Below are 27,359 nucleotides of genomic sequence, written 5' to 3'. Positions count from 1 at the left end.
TAAAAATTTATAGATTTTTCCAATATATTTGTGTTAATTGTGCCCTACACTTTATAGGTTTACAGTAATAGAACAAGTAAAGAATACTTAATAATAACAATGTTAAATATATGTAGCCTTGAAAAATGTGCAACAAAGTAGAATTTCCGCAGAGAGGTCTCTCAAAGATAATACTATTCCATGGATGAAAAGCTGTATGGTAATCCTGTGGAAATTGGCTTTCCCTTTGAAATAGGTGCTACACCAGCCCTCAAATTTATGAGGTACTGGTACCAGCTGATGGAAATATGCAGGCAAATGAGATTAAAGCCAAATACTTATGTGCCGCATCAAGTCCACCAGATGTAAAAGGACAATGTCCAGTAATTCACTCAAATAATATGATGTAAAGGAGCATGGAGAGTAGAAAAACCCTTATGCTATGTTCACGTGACTTATTTTTCGGTCCGTAAACGGCCGAAAAACGGTTGAAAAATAAGAAGCAGAACGCCTCCAAACATCTGCCTATTGATTTCAATGGGAAAAACGGCGTTCTGTTCCGATGAGGCGGTTTTTTTACATGTCCGTGCATGTCACCTCTTGAGCCGTTTTTGGAGCTGTTTTTCATTGACTCTATAGAAAAACAGCTCCAAAAAGATCCTTAAAAAACGCAAGTTGCTAAAAAAAACGGCTGAAAATCAAGAGCTGTTTTCCCTTGAAAACAGCTCCATATTTTCAGACGTTTTTTAGTAAGCGTGTGAACATACCCTTACTCAGTTCAGCCGGCAAACTAATGCGGCGATATGCACACACGTAGTGTTTTCAGGGTATGTGCACACGTAGTGTTTTCAGGCGCCTCGAAAAACGCCTGAAAAAATGGAGGCAGAATGCCTACAAACATCTGCCCATTGATTTTAATGGGAAATACGATGTTCTGTACCGACGTGGGTTTTTTTTACACCTCATTTTCAAAAAACGGCGTGTAAAAAGACGCCCATGAAAAAGAAGTACATGTCACTTCTTGAGCCGTTTTTGGAGCTGTTTTTCATTGACTATAGAAAACAGCCGTAAAAAAACGCGAGTGGCTTAAAAAACGTCTGAAAATCAGGAGCTGTTCTACCGAGAAAACCGCTCCGTATTTTCAGACGTTTTTGATTTTGTGTGAGCATATACCCTCACAGGGTTTTTTGAGGCAGGCACAGCATGCGGCATTCAGCAGTACAAGCGGAGCAATATTTCCAAGCTTCAGGACATAGGCAAACATTCACATCTCCAGTATTGAAGGAGACATCCAGCCATGAGGCACCAGGCATCTCAGCATAGCCGCCGTGATGACGTCTGATGCACGCTGACGTGTTTCACGATCATGTGACTTTTTTAGAGTGGGTCTTTTTTATGGTCTTTCAATTACTAGCATGGTTTTTTTTTTGTAAATTCTTTATTTGTAGATTTTTAGAGGGGAAAAGGACAGGGAGGGAGTAGGGTACAATAAGGAAGGTTGGGTTAGGGACGAGATTGATTTGGGGAGTACAAACAAGGGAAAGTTTCTGTGCACTGACGGATTTTTACAAAGGACTGGTGTTTTAAAGAGGCTCTGTCACCAGATTTTGCAGCCCCTATCTGCTATTGCAGCAGATCGGCGCTGCAATGTAGATTACAGTAACGTTTTTATTTTTAAAAAACGAGCATTTTTGGCCAAGTTATGACCATTTTTGTAGTTATGCAAATGAGGCTTGCAAAAGTCCAAGTGGGTGTGTTTAAAAGTAAAAGTCCAACTGGGCGTGTATTATGTGCGTACATCGGGGCGTGTTTACTACTTTTACTAGCTGGGCTTTCTGATGAGAAGTATCATCCACTTCTCTTCAGAACGCCCAGCTTCTGGCAGTGCAGACACAGCCGTGTTCTCGAGAGATCACGCTGTGTCGTCACTCACAGGTCCTGCATCGTGTCGGACACATCGGCACCAGAGGCTTCAGTTGATTCTGCAGCAGCATCGGCGTTAGCAGGTAAGTCGATGTAGCTACTTACCTGCAAACGCCGATGCTGCTGCAGAATCATCTGTAGCCTCTGGTGCTGATGTGTCCTCGCTCGTCTTACACGATGCAGGACATGTGAGTGACGACACAGCGTGATCTCTCGAGAACACGGCTGTGTCTGCACTGCCAGAAGCTGGGCGTTCTGAAGAGAAGTGGATGATACTTCTCATCAGAACGGCCAGCTAGTAAAAGTATTAAAACCGCCCCGATGTACGCACATAATACACGCCCACTTGGACTTTTACTTTTAAACACACCCACTTGGACTTTTGCAAGCCTCATTTGCATAACTACAAAAATGGTCATAACTTGGCCAAAATGCTCGTTTTTTAAAAATAAAAACGTTACTGTAATCTACATTGCAGCGCCTATCTGCAGCAATAGCAGATAGGGGCTGCAAAATCTGGTGACAGAGCCTCTTTAAGTGTATTTCAATCTTCAATCTAATGTTGCCTGCCTTACATGATGTTGCATCAAACTGCAACTCGTCCCAGCAAGCACATTATTAAGCCAAATGGTGCTACATGAGTATCAGTTTGGTTCACATTTGTGATAAATTAATGTCACCCCCAAACTGAAAACTGGTGGCCATGGGTACAGCATAAACAGTAGCACTAACTTAATATGTTTTCTATGCATCTACTCCAGATCTACTGCATAAAACTGTCGGAAACAGTTTTTATAAATATGCCCAAGTCGTTCTTGTGCTTTTGAGCTTCATCCAGATGTGATGTGTGGCTGCATTCCCATAAGTTAGCGTGCCTAAGGGCTCATTCCACTCCAGTGCATTCTGTATTACGATACTCTCAATGCTTCTAGGCTAGAATACAGTGTTTCATGGAGGCAGCATAGGGTGGCACACGGGTGCCTATAGGTTTGTCATGGATTCCATATGTTACCATACAGGGTTTGTGCACATGACAATGCGGTGCACATTAACCCTAAGACTTCTGTATATGGTTCACCTCTTTCATGTCTGTGCAACTCTCTAATTCTAGTTAGTCTAGAAATTTGTTTCTATTATTTTCTATTGATGTCTATGGAAATTGCCTTGTTTCGAAAGTCTCCAGTAATTTGTCTTCCCCTGAGCTCTGCTTTGAACATACTGCTATGGTACTACGTATGTCCTTCGCAAAGTTACTCGGGCAACCAGTTTTCAGGATCTGTGCATATGGGGGTTGCGGTTGGTAATGAAAATGTCGATACTGTTCAGGTTTAACCCTTTAATGACCAGCCTATTTTAGGCCTTAATGACCAAGTTATTTTTTAAGTTTTTCCATCGTCTCATTCAAAGAGCTATAACTTTTTTATTTTTGTGTCTACATAGGTGTATAAGGTCTTGTTTTTTTGCAGGACAAGTTCTATTTTTTAATAGCACCATTTTGGGGTACATAAAATTTATTGATTTACTTTTTTTTGGGGGGGAATAGAAAAAAAACCAGCAATTTTGCCACCCTTTTTTTCCCGTCCTAAATCTACGCCGTTTACCGTGTGGTATAAATAACACAATAACTTTATTCAGCAAGTTGTTGCAATTGCAACACTAACAAATTTATATAGTTTTCTTCTGTTTTACTACTTTTACACAGTAAAACCCCTTTTTTTTCCAAATTATTTGTTTTTGTGTCTCCACATTTAAAGAACCATAACTTTTATTTTTCCGCTGAAGCAGTTGTATGAGGGCTTTTATTTTGCGTGACGACTTGTAGTTTTTATTGGTACCATATTGGAGTACATGCAACTTTTTGATCACTTTTTATAAAAAATTTTAAGGCAGGATGCACAAAAAACAGCGATTCTTGCATTGTTTTTTATTTTATTTTTTACTGCATTTACCGAGTGGGTTAAATAATGTAATTGTTTTATAGTTGGTGTCGTTACGGACGAGGCGATACCAAATATGTGTAACATTTTTACTTTTTTTTTCATAATAAAGCATTTTGTAAGGGGAAAAAGTGGGTTTTTCATTTAACTTTTTTTATTAGTCCCACTAGGGGACTTCACGATGCGATAATCTGATCGCTTTTTATAATACACTGCAATACTTCTGTATTGCAGTGTATTTGTGCCTGTCCATGTAAAACGAACAGGCATCTGTTAGGCCATGCCTCCCTGCGATCGCATAGTGGGGTGTCGGTGGAGTGAGAGGGGGAGCCCCCTCCCTCGAAAACCACTCAGATGCGGTGCTCGCTATTGAGCATGTGGTATTGAGGGGTTAAACGAGCAGAATCGTTACTGATATCGATCCCGGCCTCTCGAGCTTAGAGCAGGGGGATTTAACTCCTCCCCGGTATCTTTATTTATTCCGATGCAACGCTGTAAAAAGGCATTTGCATCGGAATAAAGCCCGTTAGTGGCTGCCGTGAAAACACCGATGGGCGGTCACTAACGGGTTAATGTCCACGCTTGGCTTTATTGCAGTCCAAAAATAAACAAGTGCTTATCCAGAATACAAGACTTTCAGCATACAAACAAAACAAACAACTTGCCCATCTGGGCACTTACTAAACAGCAGGTTTCCTCACCTACAGTAGACCACGAGTACAGTGTTCCTTGGCTCAAGCTTTCTACACTATCCTCGTGTGGATTTCCAGGCTCTGACCCTCTCTGCACTAACTGCAGAGCTTTTATGACTCAGTAACAAGACCAGTAGCTTCATCTGAGCTAAACGAGTGGGGGTAACGCCTGTACTGGGGTGGGAAGGGAATGACAGGTCCCACTACCAATCCTACCAGCCATTCCATTGAAATCCAGTCCCAGAACACACATTTTACAAAAACATTAGCTAGTTTGCTGAGCTAACCCAACTTTCCTCGATTCCTTTATCTTACCCATCTCAACACACTGAGTGAGATATACACCCCTGCAGTACTTTACTGGTTGTGGGATTGTGGTAAGCCATTTAATAGGAATACCGCCTTATAATTTCTGATTATTTTAGTGTTTTTATGCCTAGTCTTTAAACACATGGTTTGCTAATATTTTTGCAGATTAGTAATGGACCTTTGGATGAAATTTCTAGGTGTCCCATTTTTACGCTACTTTTTAAGTATGACATTGAGTTCAGCTTCCGTTCAAGCAAAGTACATTAATCTAGTGCTTTCAATCATCTTGTTCCTCTGGGGGAAGATATAATAAGGAGATTGATACAAGATCACATTCAAGGTGTTTGAAATTTACTTGAATTCATAATTTCACGTACTTGGTTGTGAGTACTAAAGTGTGACATATGGTGACATGATACAGATTACCAAGCTACTCATTATTGGTTGTACTTGTTAACTTGCATTGATGGAGCGTTGTAAGAAGCCTGCTGTTTTATTCTTCGGAGTTAATGAAGAGTTATGCAGTCAAGCTGTATGGGTCACAAAACCCGCAGTACACTTGTGTCTTCACAGGCTGCCTTTATTCTTCCTGACTATGGAAGCTTGTGGAAATACGGCCGATTTCAGATTCTGTGTACTAGTATCTCATTTCTGGACAATTAGTATTTCTAAAACTTCATAGTTTATTATCCAGATACTTTTTTAATTAAAATGTTGAATGAAGTTTGTATAATAATTAATTTCCATGTGCTTGTACAGTATTTTGTTGAGATGCTTGTATAGCTGGGTGCTGAGATCATACATGATAACAAGCATTTCAATGGAAGCTTTGTCCTACAGTTAATTGACCTCGGAAAAGACTCCTATATGAAAAGATACTTTTGTGCCTTCTAAGGACAGCCTTCTATACGGAGAAGTCTAGGCCAAGGTTAATTCAGACTGATCACTTTAAGGTATCATTTACACGAGTGTAATATACGCGCGTGATTTTCACGCGTGTCTTACGCACCTATATTACTCTATGGGGCAGTGCAGAAAGTCAGTGAGTTTTGCGCAGCGTGAGTCCTTTGCGTAAAACTCACGACCTGTTCTATATTTCAGCGTTTTCCGCGCATCACGCACCCATTGAAGTCAATGGGTGCGTGAAAACCACGCAGTTCGCACGGAAGCACTTCCGTGCGAACTGAGTGATTTGCACAACAGCTGTCAAACTCTGAATGTAAACAGAAAAGCACCACGTGCTTTTCTGTTTACAAACATCCAAACGGAGTGTCATAATGATGGCCGCTGCGCGAAAATCACTCAGCCGCGCATCATACACTGATGACACACGCAGCTGTTAAGTGCATTTTGCGCACGCAAAATGCACACGCTTGTGTAAATCAGGCCTAAGGCAAACGTCAGATTTGCGAAACCCCCATCACATGTTGCAGATTTTCAAATCTGCAGAATTCCCTATGTGTCATGGATTTGCGAAGCAAAGGTGAAAAGGTGGAGCAAAATCCAAATGTAATACTTGCTTCTTATGAAGTGTATTCGCAGAAAAATCTGCTACATTTCAACGTACCCTTACACTTGCCTATATTTATTTCTTAGGCCAAAGAAATTGTGATAGGTCCTCTTTAACGTTTGTTACTCATCGGTATACGGCGATGACCTTGCGTGCCAATCATAGCCACACTCCTGCTCTAAGGGCGATGATCAGAGGTTTAACCCCTTCTATGCTACAGTCAATGCTGACCGTGACATAGAAAAGGTAGATCAAAGGAGCAAAATCCCTTTTGTAATCATAACAGATAAGGTCCTGTTCACATCAGTGTTTGGGTTCCGTTTGGGGTTTGCATTCATCTATTCCGTCAGAGGCACAGATGAACGGAAAGCCAACTGGAAACTATGGATTCCGTTTTCATTACCATTGTTTTCAATGGCTATGCTTCCGTTTCAGTTGGTTTCAGTTTGTTTCCGTTCCCTAAAGTTTACGTTTCTTTCACAGAAACAATAGCGTAGTCGACAGCACCACTGTGTCAGTGAAAAAAACTGAAACTTTACGGAACGAAAACAAACTGAATCCAACTGAAACAGAAGCATTGCCATTGAAAACGATAGTAACGCAAGCGGAATCGTTAGTTTCCGTTTGGCTTTCCGATCATCTGTTCCTCTGACGGAATAGATAAATGGAAACCACAAACGGAACCCGAAACGCTGATGTGAACAGTCCCCAACATACTGGCATATATGTACATGCTAGCATATTACAAATTAATCAATCAATAAAAGATTCATTTATGACCAGAAAAAAACCTAAATAAACCTAAAAAGTGGTTAATAAAAAAAGTGAAAAGAGAAAAATAAATTGTATTATATATTAATTAGAATACACTGCATATTTGGTATCCCCATAACAGTAGTGACCAGTACAATAAATTTATACTGTTTTAAGCGTCATTCCCATCTTAGACAATTATGGCATATCCTATCCCCCGAACAGGGCCACCTTCCCAGTTCTGGAAACAGTGTAGCACAGTAAACTCGACTGTTTTCCGTAATCCCGGCCATTTCTCGACTGACTCCACGCCGAGATGCAGTGGCCAGCAGCCATCTCACCAGGCTAGATGGGGTCAGGGAACTCCAATTCTGGGGAAAGGTGCGGGTCCAAGAGGTGGGACCCGCATCTGTCAGACATTTATGACATATCCTGTGGTTAAGCCATAGATGTCCAAGATGGAATAACCTTTTAAAATGATTGGTAAACGGCGTTAAAAAATAAAGTAAAATTGTTTTTTGTCTATATTTTACCTATATTTTAAATTCGTAAAAATGTAATTCTAAAATTTGTGAACACCAAAATGGGGCCCTAAGAAAGTATAACTTGTCCCTCAAAAAACAAGGCCTCATACAGCCATGTTGAAGTAAAAATAATAACGTTATAATGATCAGATTTGGGAAGGCAAAAATAAAATAAAAAACTTTGGGTCCTCAAGGCCAAAACTGTCTGGGCCTGAAGACTATTATGTGAACACTCTTCTAATACAACAGGCCATATTTGTTTTGTAACCCTGATTCTTGTTTTAAATATCAAAATTACAATTTTGTAAATAAAACAGTTGTAAAAAATAACAGAACTATTTGAACATTGTTGTGCATAAAAAGAAATATAATAATCTTTCAGGCATTTGTAAGAAAAGTTTGCATACTTGCTCAAAAGTAATGTTAATGTAAGTGGAAAGATGTATGTAAAATAGGGAAATTCCATATATATATAATGTGTGTGTGTATATTTTTGTATTATTTTTTTCTTACTATTTCAGTCATATATGAGTCATATATGGAGCAGACAGAATGTGGGTGATCTCTTACATATTATGATCACTTTTCATGTTTGACTACATGTACATGTGAAAGCAGCAGAAAAATAAATGTAAAACTATAATTTTTTTATGTAAAAGGTAAGAGGCTGTATTTAATCCTGCTATTTTTGCTGCATGGAATGGAAACCCCAATGGAAGCCATACCGACCCATAGAATAACGTTAACATGTTATTTATGCCGCATAGTGAACGGCGTAAATTTATTACGCGAAAATAAATGCTGGTATAGCTGTTTATTTTCAATTCTCTCCTAAAATAAAGTTAATAAAAAGTTAATCCATATATTATATGCATGCAAAAATGGTGTAATTGAAAAATACAACTCGGCCCGCAAAAAACAAGCCCTTTTACGGCTATGTCGGCAGAATAAAAATAAAGTTATGACTCCTGGAATACGACAAAAAATAATCTTTGGTCGTTAACGTGCAAAAAGCCTGGTCATTAAGGGGTTAATGCTTTTATGGAATTTTTTTTATAGTCCTCACTTTTGTCCCATCTTCTCCCCCTCCTCCACAGAGTCTCTGCCATTTTGTGTCCACATTCTGTTCCTCTGCCACCTTCTGTTCTCCCGCCCTTTACTTTACAGGGCCTATACCATCTTTTCTTCCACCCCATTCCTCCACAGAGCCCCTGCCACTTTGTGCTCCCCTGGCCCCTGCCAGCTTAAACTTCTATACTCCCACCCCCCCTTTACAGTTTCTCTGCCACCTTCTGTTCTTCCGCCCCATCCCTCTACAGTGTCGCTGCCAACTTGTGTCCCCTATTATCCCGACAGAGCCGCTGCCATATTCTCTTCTTCTGCCACCTCCCTTAAAGACACTCTGCCACCTACCCACCTACTGTTCTCCCTCCCCATCCCTCAACAGTGCTTTGTGCCCCCCCTATCCGCTCTTACCCCCACAGATCCTCTGCCACATTCTGTTCTCACACCCGTTACCACCACAGAGGCCCTGCCACTTTGTATCCCCTGGCCCCTCCTCCGATTTAAAGAGTCCCTGACACCTTTGCCCTCTCTCCCACAGAGCCTGCACCTTGTGTGTCCCCTGCCCACCCAGCAAAGCCCCAGCCACAGTGCCACTTCAAACTGGTGTCTCCCCCCGACCCTCTTCCAGTAATGGGAGGGGAGCCTGTAGAATGGATATATTCTACCTTAGAAACAATGCTTCTAGGGGAGAAAAGCTCTGTAATAGTGGCTTCACAATAACACACAATTTAGTGTGAATTCTATGGTGTTTTTTTTGAGTGCCGTTTATTGTATTTACACATTTTTTTATCTTCTTTGTTTTTTTCCGACCCCTTGTTGCATTTCCAAAAAATGCCACTGACCCCAAAAAAGCCAGACAAAAGGAAAAAAAGGCACACAAAATAATGCACTGTTTGTAGTGCGTCTAAATAATTCCCTATTGACTTTAATATAACATCTGGTCGATTCGATATTTGGCACAAAATACACCAGGAAAAACACCACAAAAAAAAAGTGTAATTTTTCCTAAAAACTGCATGTGCAGCCACTTTATTACGGCATCAAGTAGAGCAGGGGTCTCAAGCACGCGGCCCGCAGGCCGCATGCGGCCCCTGGGGCTGTCATCTGCGGCCCGCGGGACACAGAGCCGCTAGTATAGGCTCTGCTCCGAGAGTCTGGAATTCCCTGACATCGCTGTCCACATATCAACAGCGATGTCTGGGGCTTCCCCAGAGCCGGAGTCCCGGGCAGAGCGCTAGTATAGGCTCTGCTGCGGGACTCTGTGGAATTCCCTGACATCACTGTCCATATATGGACAGTGTGTCAGGGTTTTCCCCAGTGCGGAGTCCCGGGCAGAGCGCTAGTATCGGCTCTGGTCCGGGACTCTGTGGAATTCCCTGACATCATTGTCCATATTTGGAGACACGATGTCTGGGGCTTCCCCAGAGCCGGAGTCCCGGGCAGAGCGCTAGTATAGCCTCTGCTCTGGGACTCTGGGGAAGCTTCTGACATCACTGTCCACACATCAATAATGATGTCAGGGGCTTCCCCAGAGCAGGAGTCCCATTGATGTCAGTAGCACAGCTGGAGTCCCAGGAAGAGGCTACTAGCGCTCTGCCCGGGACTCTAGCTCTGGGGTTGCCCCTGACATCTCTCTCTGTCCATATATGGACAGTGATGACAGGAGCAGAGCTGGAATCCCAGGCAGAGTGCTAGAAGCGGCTCTGCTCCGGGACTCAAGCTCTGGGCAAGCCCCTGACATTACTGTCCATATATGGACACTGATGTTAATGGCTTCCCCAGAGTTCCGGCGCAGAGCCTATGCTAGTGCTCTGCTCCGGGACTCCGGTTCTGGGGTTGCCCCTGATATCACATTCCGGTCCAGGAGGATCCCCTGACGTCACTGTGTATGGACAGTGATGTCAGGGGCTCCTACAGTGGAGGAATCCCCAGCCAAAGCGTTGGCAACGCTCTGGCTGGGGATTCCACTCCTAGAGGGAGCCCCAATGGAGCTATCTACTTGGGGTGTGTGTGGCATTATCTGCAGAGGGCACTGTGGCAGCATCTGCGGAGGGCACTGTGGCAGCATCTGCGGAGGGCACTGTGGCAGCATCTACAGAGGGCACTGTGGCAGCATCTACAGAGGGTACTTTGGCAGCTTCTACAGAGGGCACTGTGGCAGCATGTACAGAGGACACTGTGGCATTATCTAGGGGTGTGTTGCATGATCTGCAGAGGACACTGTGGCATTATCTAGGGGTGTGTTGCATGATCTGCAGAGGGCACTGTGGCATTATCTAGGGGTGTGTTGCATTATCTACAGAGGGCACTGTGGCAGCATCTACTGAGGACTCTGTGGCAGCATCTACAGAGGGCACTGTGGCATTATCTACAGAGGGCACTGTGGCAGCATCCACAGCAGTATTATTATAGTAATGTAGCATTATTATTATAGTAATATAGTGTTATAGTAGTTCAAATAACTAATTGTTTAATCATAATTTTCTATTGTATCAAATTTGAAAGTAATGCGGCCCGTCAACGTCCCATTTTTTCTATATGTGGCCCACTTACCCGGCCGAGTTTGAGACCCCTGAAGTAGAGCATGTAGTAAATTTTCCATGTGAATCTGACCTCTTGCTCCTCATTGGGTGCTCTATTTAGGCTCTATAAATGGAGTCTTAATTTGGGTAATCTTTTTGAGGACGGCATATGTTTTTTGTTAGATGCCAAAATACAGGGTTTTTTTTAACTGATATCTACTGTATTATTATTTTATATGATAGAGGATTTCATATAACCCTATAGAAGCCTTTAAGGCAATCAGCAGTTAAAAACCCACTAGAAACTTTTTTTTTTTTTTGTGGTGTGCCCTTACAGCATAGGTTCTTAAAAACTTGTACAATAAAAGTGTACATTGAATCAAAGCCCCTTTAATATCAGGATTAGTGGGGTTCCCAGAAATCAGATTCCCACCGTTCAGAAAGTGATGGCATATCCTAGCAATATACCATCACTTTCTGTTATAGCAATAATCCTTTAAATATTGAAAGAACATTTTAAAATAGCCCTGTAGTTACTGTAGTTAATATGGGTACTACTTATTGGGTAACAAATACTAACCTATTAGTAAACATCTATATTGAATATAACAATTGTTCTGGTGTCACCCTAACGTCTCATTCCCAACAGGAGCGTAGCCTAATGCTCTGACAAAATTAGGTATCTATGTGTTCAAAAAGGCCTGCCATTGCAAACAAATTCCTTTTATTTGTCTTAATTTATCTAAAATTAAAAATGAAGCAACTTTGCAGATAGTCTTGTTAAAAAAAATCCTAGCATTTTGTGTCTACAGCTCCTATGCAGACCTATTCATCTCCATTGTAACAGACCATAAATAAACCCTGTGTAATCTAATCCTGCTGTCATACTCCCTCCCAGAAATTCACAATAATAAGATCTTGAAATGGCAGCTACTCTGCTTGTTGATGGTTTTTCAGGCAGCAAGAGCTTTTTATTCTGCAAAAAAAATAAAAACTAAGGCCTCATTCACATCTGCACTATAGGATCCTTTCAGGGCCTCTGTCGCAGATCCGTCCCAGTTTACTGGAAACAATAGCGCATCATGCTGCGCTAATGTTTCCGGTGAAACCTTAGGCACCCCGACGGAAAGCTGACGGATGCCATTAAAGTCTATGGTATTCGTTGTGCAACAGAACCGACGCTTCTGCTTTTTCCTTGTTCTGCTCTTCTTACGGAGCAGAACAACGGAAAACCCCAACACAGGTGTGAACATAGCCTAACTCAGGGGTCTTAAACTCGGCCGGGTAAGTGAGCCACATATAGAAAAAATGGGAAGTTGATGGGCCGCATTACTTTAAAATTTGATACAATACAAAATTATTGTTAATCAATTAGTTATTTGAACTACTATAACACTATATTACTATAATACTAGATTACTATAATAATACCGCTAGGTTTAAAATGTAAGAGAATTCTCCACGTGCTTATTTCAACAATCCAGTTTTCCAGTTTGTGTCGCTAAATGCAGCCCAGCGGCTCAGTTGGCAGACACACATGTCAAGATTGGGCAGCCCCTTTTTAGATAGTGCCACAGTGCCCTCTGTAGATAATGCCACAGTTCCCTCTGTAGCTTCTGCCACAGTGCCCTCTGTAGCTTCTGCCACAGTGCCCTCTGTAGATTCTGCCACAGTGCCCTCTGTAGATGCTGCCACAGTGCCCTCTGTAGATTCTGCCACAGTGCCCTCTGTAGATTCTGCCACGGTGCCCTCTGTAGATGCTGCCACGGTGCCCTCTGTAGATGCTGCCACGGTGCCCTCTGTAGATGCTGCCACGGTGCCCTCTGTAGATGCTGCCACGGTGCCCTCTGTAGATGCTGCCACGGTGCCCTCTGTAGATGCTGCCACGGTGCCCTCTGTAGATGCTGCCACTGTGCCCTCTGTAGATGCTGCCACTGTGCCCTCTGTAGATGCTGCCACGGTGCCCTCTGTAGATGCTGCCACGGTGCCCTCTGTAGATGCTGCCACGGTGCCCTCGGTAGATGCTGCCACGGTGCCCTCGGTAGATGCTGCCACGGTGCCCTCCGTAGATGCTGCCACGGTGCCCTCCGTAGATGCTGCCACGGTGCCTTCCGTAAATGCTGCCACGGTGCCCTCCGTAGATGCTGCCACGGTGCCCTCCGTAGATGCTGCCACGGTGCCCTCCGTAGATGCTGCCACGGTGCCCTCCGTAGATGCTGCCACGGTGCCCTCCGTAGATGCTGCCACGGTGCCCTCCGTAGATGCTGCCACCGTGCCCTCCGTAGATGCTGCCACCGTGCCCTCCGTAGATGCTGCCACAGTGCCCTCCGTAGATATTGCCACACACACCCCAAGTAGATAGCTCTATTGAGGCTCCCTCTAGGAGTGGTATCCCCAGCCAGAGCGTTGCCGACGCTTTGGCTGGGGATTACTCTGCTGTTGGAGCCCCTGACGTCACTGTGCATACACTGTGATGTTAGGGGATCCTCCTGGACGGGAATGTGATATCAGGGGCAACCCCAGAGCCGGTGTCCCGGAGCAGAGCACTGGTATAGGCTCTGCGCCGGAACTCTGGGGAAGCCACTGATATCAGTGTCCATATATGGACAGTTATGTCAGGGGCTTGCCCAGAGATGGGGTCCCGGAGCAGAGCCACTTCTAGCACTCTGCCTGGGATTCCAGCTCTGCTCCTGACATCAATGTCGATATATGGACATGGATGTCAGGGGCAACCCCAGAGCTGGAGTCACGGGCAGAGCGCTAGTAGGCTCTTCCTGGGACTCCAGCTGTGATCCTGACATCACTGGGACTCCTGCTCTGGGGAAGCCCCTGACATCACTGCCGATCTATGGACAGCGATGTCAGAGACTTCCCCAGAGTCCCGGAGCAGAGCCTATACTAGCACTCCTGACATCACTGGGACTCCAGCTCTGGGGAAGCCCCAGACATCGCTGTCCATATTTGGACAGCGATGTCAGGGGCAGGGGCGTAACTAGGAAGGACTGGGCCCCATAGCAAACTTTTGACTGTGGTCCGCCCTCCCCTGGGTGTCACACATGGCGTTACCTACATTGGGGGCTGTATAGCGTTACCTACAGGGGGGCTGTATAGCATTACCTACAGGGGGGGCTGTATAGCGTTACCTACAGGGGGGGCTGTATGGCGTAACCTACAGGGGGGGCTGTATAGCGTAACCTACAGGGGGGGCTGTATAGCGTTACCTACAGGGGGGCTGTATAGCGTTACCTACAAGGGGGTTGTAGATAGTGCCTATTTTACAGCCCCCCCTGTAGATAATGCCATACAGCCCCCCCTGTAGATAACACCATACAGCCCCCTCTGTAGATAGCACCATACAGCCCCCTCTGTAGATAACGCCATACAGCCCCCCTGTAGATAACGCCATACACCCCTTCTGTAGATAACGCCATACAGCCCCCCCTGTAGATAACGCCATACAGCCCCCCTGTAGGTAACGCTATACAGCCCCCTGTAGGTAACGCTATACAGCCCCCCTGTAGGTAACGCCATGCAGCCCCAACCCCCCAAAAAAATCTGACCTACAGTGTGTCCTACAAAAGACATGTATCCCCTATCCACAGGATAGGGGATACATGTGTGATCGCTGGCAGCAATAAGGAGAACGGGGGACTGAAAGTCCCCCAAAGTTCTCCATGACTAACCTCTGACTTCCGGCGTCTGCGCAGCTCAATAAAAATGAAAGGAGCGCTGGTCACACATGCGCACAAGCGCCACCGACGCTCCATTCATTTCTACGGAGCTGCCGACGCAGAACCCGGATGTCCGAGGTTTGTGATGGAGAACTTCAGGGGACTTTCAGTCCCCCGTTCTCCCTATCAATGCCAGCAATCACACATGTATCCCCTATCCTGTGGATAGGGGATACACGTCTTTTGTTTAATGGCAGAGCGGAGAGATACCTCCCTGCTCTGCCGTAGTGTTAAGTGGCGTCACACTGTAGCAGCCATAGCGGCTGCTAGCGGAGCCTCCGGCCATGGTGGGGGCACGTGTCGGCGGGTGACACGGGCCCCCTCATGCCGCGGGCCCCGTTGCAGCCGCTACGGCTGCTACAGCGGTAGTTACGCCACTGGTCAGGGGATTCCCCAGAGTCCTGGAGCAGAGCCTATACTAGCGCTCTGCCCGGGACTCCGCTCTGAGGAAGACCCTGACAACACTGTCCATATATGGACAGCAATGTCAGGAAATTCCAGAGTCCCGGAGCAGAGCCTGTAATAGCGGGTCTGTGTCCCGCGGGCCGCGTGCTTGAGACCCCTGGCCTAACTGAAAAACTTGTAACCATAGCAAAATAGATAATGGAGGTATGTTGCCTAAAAAAAAAAAGCATTCACCAATTTAGTCCTTTTTACCCAAATCCAGACCTCAATTCAGTTGGACTTTGAAATAACTGTTTACTTATGGTCCCCATGCAACATGACAGAGCTTGAGCAAATTTAGAAAGAATGAGGAAAAAAATTGCAATGTCCACATGTACAAAGCTCATAGAGACCTGCAACAGAGACTTAAAGGGGATCTCGAAACTGGAAAAGTAACAAAATGTGCAAAATACTTACCAATTCCACTGCTGTTCCCCACAAGGGTCTCATGCTTCCACCACTGACCCTGTTTTTCATCCTTGTGTGCTAGTTTCTCCTTTATTTTTTATTTTAAAAAAAAATGTATAATAATTTTTAGAATGTACTGTAGCACATTTTTGCTAGAATGTAAAACATCCAGATCTGCAGATCTATTGAAATGACTACTTTGCATGACCTTCACCGTCAGCAGGACATGATTTTTCAGCACCATTTAAACAAACAGATCTGACCCTTTACAGTACGTTTTGAAACTTCAGTGCATTTCACACTAAGCAGCTGCTATTTTACTTAGCTCAGTGGGTCAAATGAACAACTGCTTTCCTCTGAAAGTAAATATGTGTTTTTACTTGTTCTCTGTTCCTTTTATCGGCCTTGCAGTCAAGATTTCTATCCACATGTTCTCTCTGAAGAGTGTCTAAAAGATCTGACTGTTATTGGAGCATGAGCAAATCAGGACTGACAAACCATTTGTGGTGCAAAGTGGTTTATGCTGCCTGCCCACTGGGGAAGTAACCTTAATGCAGTGTCCATAGCAACAGTCAATATAGATTGATCTGACCTGGCTGCTATGGAAACAGACTGCTCTGTCCTAAGACCCTAGGGACATGTGTCACTTGTGCCATGTAAAATCGCCCTTCGATATTGGCACAGAAACAATGTTCCACCAGCCTCTCCGATGATTTAGGAGTTGTTTACTAGTATTTGTCTATTCCCTTAGTTGTCTTTTATAGACTCTCTCATTTGTGCTTGGAAGGGTGTATGGATGATGTTTCTATTTAGCTATCATAATACATGCTGTGCATAGTTTATTGACCGAAATGTGATAAAAGCGGTCGTGGGTTAGATTTGATACATTGTATTACAGCTATTCCATGCTCCACATTAATGTGTATAGCCACTGCTTCTCTATACTGCCTGAAAATATACACGTTCCGAAAGACATGCCCTTCTGTTGTCAGTGACCGTAAAGGTTACTGATCAAAAATGATGTGCTTGATTAAAATTATTACCCACAATACTGTAACTTGCCAAGAAATTCCTCGTACTTGACAGGGAACGAAAACCAGTTGTTTAATTCTCAGAAACTTATTTTTATGCAGTTTTCAGGACAAACTGTAACTAACTTTCATTTGTTTCATATGTAACAATGCATCACAGCAGAGTCAGATCTGTGGCGCTTGTAATAAAGCGTACGTGTTTTTTTAATTTCCTTTTTATTTAAAGAAGTCTGAGCACTCATAGGTCTCTTACACAACACAATGTAATGTGCATGTACCTGTACAGAGGCACACAGCGTTCCTACGGCTCCATAAAACAGATCCATAGGCACTCCATGTGTAGGGTGTCTGTGTGAGGCACTGTATTAGCTCCTAGAAGTAATTTAGCATGTATTCCTGCCACCATTTTTTTTTTCACTAAATCTGTGAGAAAAAAATCCCCCTGTGTGCCTACATGTGAAAACGGAAACGCTGGTATATGACCATAGATTTCTTTGGCTGTTGTATTCAGGATCCTTAAGGTTTTAAACCCAAATATGGCTGTGTACATGAGGCTGTAGGGTGTTTTTGGCCAAAAAAAAACATTCAATCAAAAACTAAAAGCAGATCATATTAATTCAAATGGGTCTTCATGGTAATATTTTTAAGGTATCATCAGCTTTTTATTTATATATATATATATATATATATATATATATATATATATATATATATATATATATAACTAGTCCTTCTCCATGAATTAGCATATGATCCAAAAGTTTATTAATTTCAGTAATTCAATCCAAAAAGTGAAACTTTCATATTATATAGATACATTACACACAGAGTGATCTATTTCCAGCATTTTGTTCTTTTAATTCCTTTAAGGGCAAAGCCCCACGTGGCGGAATTGCTCTGGAATTCCGCTGCGGACACTCTGCAGCGTTAATCCGCAGCGGACCCGTTTCTCCATTGCCTTCCACTGCTTTTTAGTAGGGTTCGTTTAGACGATGCAGAAAATTCCGCTGCGGAGCATAGGCTGCGGTGCGGAATTTGGTGTCCGCAGCATACAATGGATGTTGCGGACATGTGGCGGACTGGTTGCGGACTCATTGCGGAAGTTCTCCATTGACTTCAATGGAGATTCTAAATTCCGCAATGAAGTCCGCAGATGTCATGTACATGTTATGTGTGCTGCGGAGCGTATTTGTTTTACTAACATGACATTTCTTCATTCTGGCTGGACCTATGTATTTCTAGGTCTACAGCCAGACTGAGGAAGTCAATGGGGCTCCCGTAATTACGGGGGACTACGTGTGTGCACCCATAATTACGGGTGACTATGTGTGTGCACCCGTAATTATGGGAGCGTTGCTAAGCGACGTCAGTAAATAGTCACTGTCCAGGGTGCTGAAAGAGTTAAGCGATCGGCAGTAACTGTTTCAGCACCCTGGACAGTGACTACCGATCACAATATACATCAACCTGTAAAAAAAATAGAAGTTCATACTTACCGAGAACTCCCTGCTTCTTTCTCCAGTCCGGCTTCCCAGGATGACGTTTCAGTCTAAGTGACGGCTGCAGCCAATCACAGGCTGCAGCGGTCACATGGACTGCCGCGTCATCCAGGGAGGTCGGGCTGAATGCCGAAAGAGGGACATGTCACCAAGACAACGGTCGGTAAGTATGAAATTCTTTTACTTTCACTAGGGAAAGTGCTGTCCCTTCTCTCTATCCTGCACTGATAGAGAGAAGTGAAGTACTTTCACCTCAATACGCAACGGCCAGTCCGCATCAATTTACTGCACATTTTGGGCAGATCCGCAACAGAATCTGCAACGCAGATTCTGTGCGGCATTGATGTGGACAGTTGCGGAAGAAATACGCCACGTGGGGCCATGCCCTAAGACCGCCAATACGCCGTTTCACGGCGGCCGTTAAGGGTACTTATGCCACAGCGCCGCCTTTTCACTGTGCTGTGTCATAAGCCCGGCACGGGTGTCCTGTGCCGGCTATAGTGGGTGTCGGGCATTCTAAAGACAGCCGGGCACCTGCTCTAACGGGCAGGATTGATTTCAACTTTGATCTCACCCATTTAACCCCTTAGATGTGGCGCTCCATAGTGAGCGCCGCATCCAAGTGGTTTTGGAGGGAGGGAGCTCCCTCTCTCACCCCACCTGCACCCTGCAATGGCAATCCCAGTGTGCCGACATGGCTTCTATAGCAGTGGGGGTCCTAATAAAGGCCCCCAGGTCTGCCTGTAGTGGATACCTGCTGAGGCATGACCTAGCAGGTGCCTGTCCGTTTTACACTGCCAGGCAATAATACACTGCAATACAGAAGTATTGCAGTTTATTATAAAAGCGATCAGAAGATCGCATAGTGAAGTCCCCTAGTGGGACTAAAAATAAAGTTATCAAAAAGTTTAATAAAGTTTATAACAAATAATGTTTTTTAAAACATTACACATATTTGGTATCAGCGCATCCGTAACGACCCCACCTATAAAGCTATTACGTTATTTAACCCGCACGGTGAACGCTAAAATAAAATAAAAAAACAATGCCAGAATTGCTGTTTTCTGTTCATCCTGCCTTCAAAAAAATGAAAACCCCAAACTTAGCGTCTCAGAAAATTAGAATATTATATAAGCCCAATTTCAAAAATGATTTTTAATACTGAAACGTAGACCTACTGAAAAGTATGTACAGTATATGCACTCAATACTTGGTCGGGGCTCCTTTTGCATAAATTACTGCATCAATGTGGCGTGGCATGGAGGCGATCAGCCTGTGGCACTGCTGAGGTGTTATCAATGTGGAGTGGCATGGAGCCGATCAGCCTGTGGCACTGCTGAGGTGTTATGGAAGCCCAGGTTGCTTTGATAGCGGCCTTCAGCTCGTCTGCATTGTTGGGTCTGGTGACTCTCATTTTCCTCTTGACAATACCCCATAGATTCTCTATGGGGTTTAGGTCGGGTGAGTTTGCTGGCCAATCAAGCACAGTGATACTGTGGTTATTAAACCAGGTATTGGTACATTTGGCAGTGTGGGCAGGTGCCAAGTCCTGCTGGAAAATGAAATCATCTCCATAAAGCTTGTCAGCAGAGGGAAGCATGAAGTGCTGTAAAATTTCCTTGTAGACGGCCGCGCTGACTCTGGACTTGATATAACACGACCGTAGTTTCAATGGACCGTGTGAAGGGAGCGTGGAAAAATAGGACATGTCCTATTTTCTTTCATTTTCACACATCCCACCATAGACTCTAGTCTATGAGGGATCCGTGATACGCGTCCCGCACGGGTGCATCTCGGACGTGAAAAACTTTCTTCACGTCCGAGGTTGCACACGCTCGTCTGAATGCAGCCTAATGCTGTGCAAGTGGAGTTTCACTTTATGGCCACAATAGACGCACAGATCATTATACCAAATGCACAAACGCATAAATAGTAATTGTGCAATAGTAAAAAGACTGGGACTGTTCTACAAGTTTATTCTGATAAGGAAATGCCTTCAGCTAATACAGTTCCCCTTAAAAATTCCAAAGAAGAAACCGCAACACACAAGCATCAGTTGGTCTCCCCTGTCGGAAGTGCAGTGTTTGAGTAGCAGATGAACATTTAGAAATACTGATAAAGGCTTGTCAAGATCCTAATCATTTCTATATTTGCATTACAGTATGTGGTCATTTTATCTATAATCAACATCACACATTGACATAGGACTTTCCTTGTGCAATCAGCTTTACAATAAACGTGTATAGTGTAGCGGCCAACATCAGCCGTAGTAAAACCAAAAACTTTATTACTGTAGACATGGGAAAGTTCACGTGAAACTCATACAGAGAGCTTATGAAACAAAATCCAAAGTAGAATCATGTGAAGAATTACTGAAGCCAACAAGCTCTTGACCTTGAACAAGTTATCAGTGAATGCCCGAAGCATCTAGAGTATAACCCACAAGCTGCTCAAGGAAACAGCTTGCTTATGACATCTTGTACTGTTAGGGTATGTTCACACGCTAGCTGTCATTTACGTGTGAAAAGACAGACTGTTTTCAAGAGAAAACAGCTGCCTCGTTTCAGACGTAAAAGCTCCTCGCATTTTGCGAGCCGTCTGAGACGCTCGTAAATCTTGAGCTGTGCTTCATTGAGTTCAATGAAGAACAGCTGAAATTACGTTGCAGTCAATTTACGCGTCGTCGTTTGATAGCTGTCAAACGGCGACGCGTAAATTACAGGTCATCTGCACAATACGTCGGCAAACCCATTCAAATGAATGGGCAGATGTTTGCCGACGTATTGTAGCCCTATTTTCAGACGTAAAACGAGGCATAATACGCCTCGTTTACGTCTGAAAATAGGTTGTGTGAACCCAGCCTTACACTACAGTGAAGCATTATTTTAAGTGTTGACTGTCACTAAATGCATGTATGACAAGCAGAGCTCTATTTCTTAAAGGGGTTATTTGAGTTATTTAAATGGATGACCTATCCTCAGGATAGGCCATCAATATTAGATCTGGGGTCTTTTTTTTTATTGAAATGCATTTATTTGGAGATAAAAACAACTTTTGTAACTGACTTTTATTTAAAAAGAAAAATAAAGTGCTGTTTTAATTCTGCAGCTTCTATCTATCAAAGTACATAAAAGCTGCAGAAAGCCGTTCTGATTCGTATCCGTCAGTGAGCTGCGCTGACTGCTGGGCTGACAGCGGCTCCTGTGTCCTCCTGAGTGAATTACTGAACTCAGTTCTGATCAAGTCAAAGTGGAGTCAAGGTAAGTAATGATACATTGTAAACTATTCTTAATGTTACATTAATTTATCCCCAATATAGGATTTGAAGTACTGCGTATTGCACCATGGGGAACCAAGTCGGAAGAAGAGACAATATTGATGATCATTCAGAAAAGGTAATCTCAGATGTGGCTATTCTTGGAAAAATGTTTCCATAATATTAATAATTAGTTCATAGTGTTTGTTTATCTTTTTATTCTTTGAAACAATATGGATGTAATTTCATAAGACATGAAGACAATATGGTCATGTTTACACAGCTTTTAGTTAAATTATTACGTTTTGCATATTAGTGACCCTGTGTGGTGAGCAGAAGTCTAGACAGAGGGGCCGCTGTGGATTTAGTGTTTTTGGACTTTGCAAAGGCATTTGACACTGTCCCCCATAGACGTCTAATGGGTAAATTAAGGAGTATAGGTTTAGAAAATATAGTTTGTAATTGGATTGAGAATTGGCTCAAGGACTGTATCCAGAGGGTTGTGGTCAATGATTCCTTCTCTGAATAGTCCCCGGTTATAAGTGGTGTACCCCAGGGTTCAGTGCTGGGACCACTATTATTCAACTTATTTATTAATGATATAGAGGATGGGATTAATAGCACTATTTCTATTTTTGCAGATGACACCAAGCTATGTAATATAGTTCAGTCTATGGAAGATGTTCATGAATTGCAGGCAGATTTAAACAAACTAAGTGTTTGGGCGTCCACTTGGCAGATGAAGTTTAATGTAGATAAATGTAAAGTTATGCATCTGGGTACCAACAACCCGCATGCATCATATGTCCTAGGGGGAGCTACACTGGGGGAGTCAATTGTTGAGAAGGATCTGGGTGTACTTGTAAATCATAAACTCAATAACAGCATGCAGTGTCAATCAGCTGCTTCAAAGGCCAGCAGGATATTGTCGTGTATTAAAAGAGGCATGGACTCGCAGGACAGGGATGTAATATTACCACTTTACAAAGCATTAGTGAGGCCTCATCTAGAATATGCAGTTCAGTTCTGGGCTCCAGTTCATAGAAAGGATGCCTTGGAGTTGGAAAAAATACAAAGAAGAGCAACGAAGCTAATTAGGGGCATGGAGAATTTAAGTTATGAGGAAAGATTGAAAGAATTAAACCTATTTAGCCTTGAAAAAAGACGACTAAGGGGGGACATGATTAACTTATATAAATATATTAATGGCACATACAAAAAATATGGTGAAATCCTGTTCCTTGTAAAACCCCCTCAAAAAACAAGGGGGCACTCCCTCCGTCTGGAGAAAAAAAGGTTCAAGCTGCAGAGGCGACAAGCATTCTTTACTGTGAGAACGGTGAATTTATGGAATAGTCTACCGCAGGAGCTGGTCACAACAGGGACAGTATAAAAGGCTTAGATAATTTCCTAGAACAAAAAAATATTAGCTCCTATGTGTAGAAATTTTTCCTTCCCTTTTCCCTTCCCTTGGTTGAACTTGATGGACATGTGTCTTTTTTCAGCCGTACTAACTATGTAACTATGTAACTATGTAATATACAACTGGTCATGGACATGAGAGAATTCCAACAGTTTTTCCTAATTGTCAGCCACGTTCTTCTGTCCAATACACCGACTTCTGAAAAATGAAATGCTGCATTGTATTTTGTAGCCAGTAGTTGGTCATTTTTGCTTCTGACAGTCTTTGATTGGGCATGTAGTAAAGGGGTTGTCCCCTAATAGGGCATATAGATAGAAGGGTTCCCCAGCTGAAAAAAACGGCTGCAACTGTGCCCTGTATAATAATACATTTACAATGAGTGCCCACATTCAATCCCTCTGTGATTTTAGTTGATTTCCGCGGCTTCTTCATTCTTAGTAGGATTTCTTTACTTTGGGACAACCTCCATCCCTCAGGCAGTTGGCTAGAGGAGTTATGCGTGTTGTCAAACTGGCAACTTTATATTGGTAATGAAGGGTTCAAGTGATTATTTACCTTTTAACATTATGTCGTTTTTAGGTCATTCTGTGCTCTTGAGTTTCTTAATATACAGGTCATTCTCAATGAATTAGAATATCAGCAAAAAGTTAATTTATTTCAGTAATTCAATTCAAAAAGTGAAACTCATATATTATATAGATTCATTACACACAGAGTGATCTATTTCCAGCATTTTTTTATTTTAATGTTGATTATTATGGCTAACAATTAATGAAAGCCCAAAATTTAGTCTCTCAGAAAATTAGAACATTGGGTAAAAGTTGAAGATTGTAGACTCATGGTGTCGCACTCTAATCAGCTAATCAACACAAAACACCTGCAGAGGTTTCTTAAGTCTTTAAATGGTCCAACAGTCTGGTTCAGTAGGCTACACAATCATGGGGAAGACTGCTGACTTGACAGTTGTCCAGAAGACAGCCATTGACACCCTCCACAAGGCGGGTAAGCCACAAAAGGACATTGCTAAAGAAGCTGGCTGTTCACAGAATGCTGTATCTAATGGAAAGTTGAGAGGAAGGGAAACGTGTGGTAGAAAAAGGTGCACAAGCAACAGGGATAACCGCGGCCTTGAAAGGATTGTCAAGAAAAGGCCATTCAAGAATCTTGGGGAGATTCACAAGGAGTGGACTGCGGCTGGAGTCAGTTCTTCAAGAGCCACCACACACAGACGTATCCAGGACATGGGCTACAACTGTCGCATTCCTTGTATCAAGCTACTCATGACCCAGAGACAACGTCAGAAGCGTCTTTTCTGGACTAAGGAGAAAAAGGACTGGTCTGTTGTTCAGTGGTACAAAGTCCTGTTTTCAGATGAAAGTAAATTTTGCATTTCATTTGGAAATCAAGGCCCCAGAGTCTGGAGGAAGAGTGGAGAGGCATCAATCCAAGTTGCTTGCGATCCATTGTGAAGTTTCCACAGTCAGTGATGGTTTGCGTAGCCATGTCATCTGCTGGTGATGGTCCACTGTGTTATATCAAGTCCAGAGTCAACGCAGCCGTCTACCAGGAAACTTTAGAGCACTTCATGCTACTCTCTGCTGACAAGCTTTATGTAGATGCTGATTTCATTTTGCAGCAGGACTTGGCACCTGCCCACATTGCCAAAAGTACCAATACCTGGTTTAACCGGTTAAGGACTAGACTGTTTTACAGCTAAATGACCAGAGAAAATTTCACGATTTTGCTATGCGCTGAGTGATGATCAGGCGTGGTGACATCACTCAGGACGCAAGACAGGGCGGAGACTATCTTACAGAAATTCTGTTAAAGCAGTAGAGGAGAAGTTAAAATAAGGGTATGTTCACACAGCCTATTTTCAGACGTAATTCGGACGTTTTACGCCTGAAAAGACGGCTCCATTACGTCTGCAAACATCTGCCCATTGCCTGCAATGGGTTTTACGATGTTCTGTTCAGACGAGGTGTAATTTTACGCGTCGCTGTCAAAAGACGGCGCGTAAAAATACGCCTGCGTCAAAGAAGTGCATGCCACTTCTTGGGACGTTTTTGGAGGCGTTTTTCATTGACTCCATTGAAAAACAGCTCCAATAACGTCCGTAAAAGACGGCACGAAAAACGCGAGTACTTGCAAAAACGTCTGAAATTCAGGAGCTATATTCGTCTGAAAACAGCTCCGTAATTTCAGACATATTTTGCTACTGCGTGTGAACATACCCTAAAGATTAACTTATACTTACCTTTCCGCCCAAACGTTCCTGCGCTCAGGGCTCCCGTCACCTCTGTTCACTGTTTGTATACAGAGCAGCTGCAGCGGTGATGTACTGTCGACGTGATGTCACCACTGCAGCCGCTCTGTATACAAACCGAGAACAGAGGTGACGGGAGCCCCCAACGCAGGGACGTTTGGGAAGAGAGAGGTAAGTATGGGCTGCTTTCTTATTTTAACCTTTTCAGGACTGAGACATTTTTTGCTTTTTCATTTACGTTTTTCACTGCCTGCCTTCCTAGAGCCATAACTTTTTTTATTTTTCCGTCAATAGGGTGGTGGTTATTTTTTGCGGCATGAGTCGTAGTTTCTATTGGTAGCATTTATAGTACCATATAATGTTCGGGAAAACTGAAAAAAATTCTTTGTGGGCTGAAATTAGAAAAAAAAACTGATTCCTCCATACGGCTTTCATTGTGCGGTAAAAATGACAACTTAACTTTATTCTGCGGCCCAATACGATTACGGTGATAGCAAATTTCTAAAGGTTTTTCATATATTTTACTACTTTTACAAAGAAAACCATTTGTTAAAAAAATATGTTTCGCCACATTCTGAGAGACATATCTTTTTTTTATATTTTTGTCTAAGCGGTGTGAGGGCTTATTTTTTGCGGGATGAGCTGTAGCTTTTATTTGCACAATATTTTGGTACATGCAACTTTTTATAAATTTTTTATTACATTTTTTTTGAGAGCGAGAGAGAGAGAGGAATTTTTTATTAGCTGTTAAGATACATTAAGAAATAATACTTTAGACAAAGAAAACAACATAACAATGGGTTCCAACGGTGGATATTCGCTCAAAGTTTATTAAATAAACCTTTCCTTTCTTTCTTTTACACCATTCTATATAATTAGCCAATGTTAAAGTAAACCGACATTCCAAAGTTTCCCTTTCACTGGTACTGTGGTGCCAAACCCAAACAATGGCGAATGCCCGTTGAGAAAACATCATTATAGACCATACATATGGGATATGAAAATGTGTAGGTCAGATGTTAAGGTGTGATCACATTTTTACTGCTCCATAGTCAAATGGAGTCTCCACTTCAGCTGATGCTGATATCAGGCTTGTGTGCCTCTACCCTGCCACGGATTCCTAATATATGAAAAGCCTTATATATAGTACTGATATTGCAACTGCAAGCAAGGAAAGACAATTTGTACAGGCTTCAGTACAGACCTGGTTGAAATGGGCAAACCTGCTGACTAGATGAGGTTTTTATTTATGATGTAAGAACTTCTTTAAAATTTTTATTTTATGGGCTTAGTTTGCAAATATGTTCCTTATTATCATGTAGGACCCGGTGATGTTAAACTTGTGGTATTACTTACAGGTTTGTGGTTTTAGCGCGGCTTTGTCCAAATTTCAAATAGTCCAGATTTTCAGCTCCGATCACCTATTGATTGCTCATAATCTTTACGGTCAATACTTCCGTACCCTACAAGGCAAAGCTGAACGTTAAATAATAAAGAGAGCGAGACAGTACTTCTTCTTAACAGATGTTTTATTTCACACTTTGCCCAAACTCTGTCTCCTCTTCACAGTTTATAATTATTTTAAATCAGCCCTTGCTGCTTTAAAAGCTTTGTCTGAGATCCATACAAACCCTGCTAACCACAAACCTGTAAGAGATAGTATAACTTAAAAAAATGTGTAATGTACTTGTTATGTTTCTCACCGTAGAAGTGGGTACTCTCAGCCCCAAGTCGGTTTGATGCTGGCTATATACTGAGTTTTCTATAATAAAAACGTACACAATTTTTCAATATACTTTCTGTATTCATTCCTCACGGTTTTCAAGATCTATTCTTGTTGTCAATCCGAAGGAACATTCACTGTTTACTTCCAGTGAATACAATTCAGTCCATAGTCATGTGATGGACACACAGGTGCTGGGATCATTAGTAGACACCGCTGTGATACACATACTGTAACTGTAATGACCCCTGCACCTGTGTGTCCATCACACAACCATGGACAGACTTTTATTCACTTAAAGTAAACAATGAATGTTCCTACTTAATAACAACAAGCAGAGGGCTTGAAAATCATAGGATATAAT

At 42.9% G+C, this 27,359-nt stretch overlaps 1 protein-coding gene across 3 annotated transcripts in view; it reads left to right on the top strand.

Annotated features, from left to right (window-relative positions):
* MBP (myelin basic protein) overlaps window positions 1–27,359 on the top strand; it is a 159,401-nt gene that overhangs the window by 16,973 nt on the left and 115,069 nt on the right. For all 3 annotated transcript variants that reach the window (XM_075826521.1, XM_075826520.1, XM_075826519.1), the window contains exon 2: window positions 21,647–21,722. In XM_075826521.1, the coding sequence (XP_075682636.1) occupies window positions 21,672–21,722 (51 nt within the window). In that variant the 5' untranslated portion in view covers window positions 21,647–21,671. The remainder of the gene's footprint in view (window positions 1–21,646; window positions 21,723–27,359) is intronic.

This window comes from Rhinoderma darwinii, chromosome 5 (genome assembly GCF_050947455.1).
Source record: "Rhinoderma darwinii isolate aRhiDar2 chromosome 5, aRhiDar2.hap1, whole genome shotgun sequence".
Lineage (NCBI taxonomy): Eukaryota > Metazoa > Chordata > Amphibia > Anura > Rhinodermatidae > Rhinoderma > Rhinoderma darwinii.
This window is presented reverse-complemented; position numbering and strand designations above follow the sequence as displayed.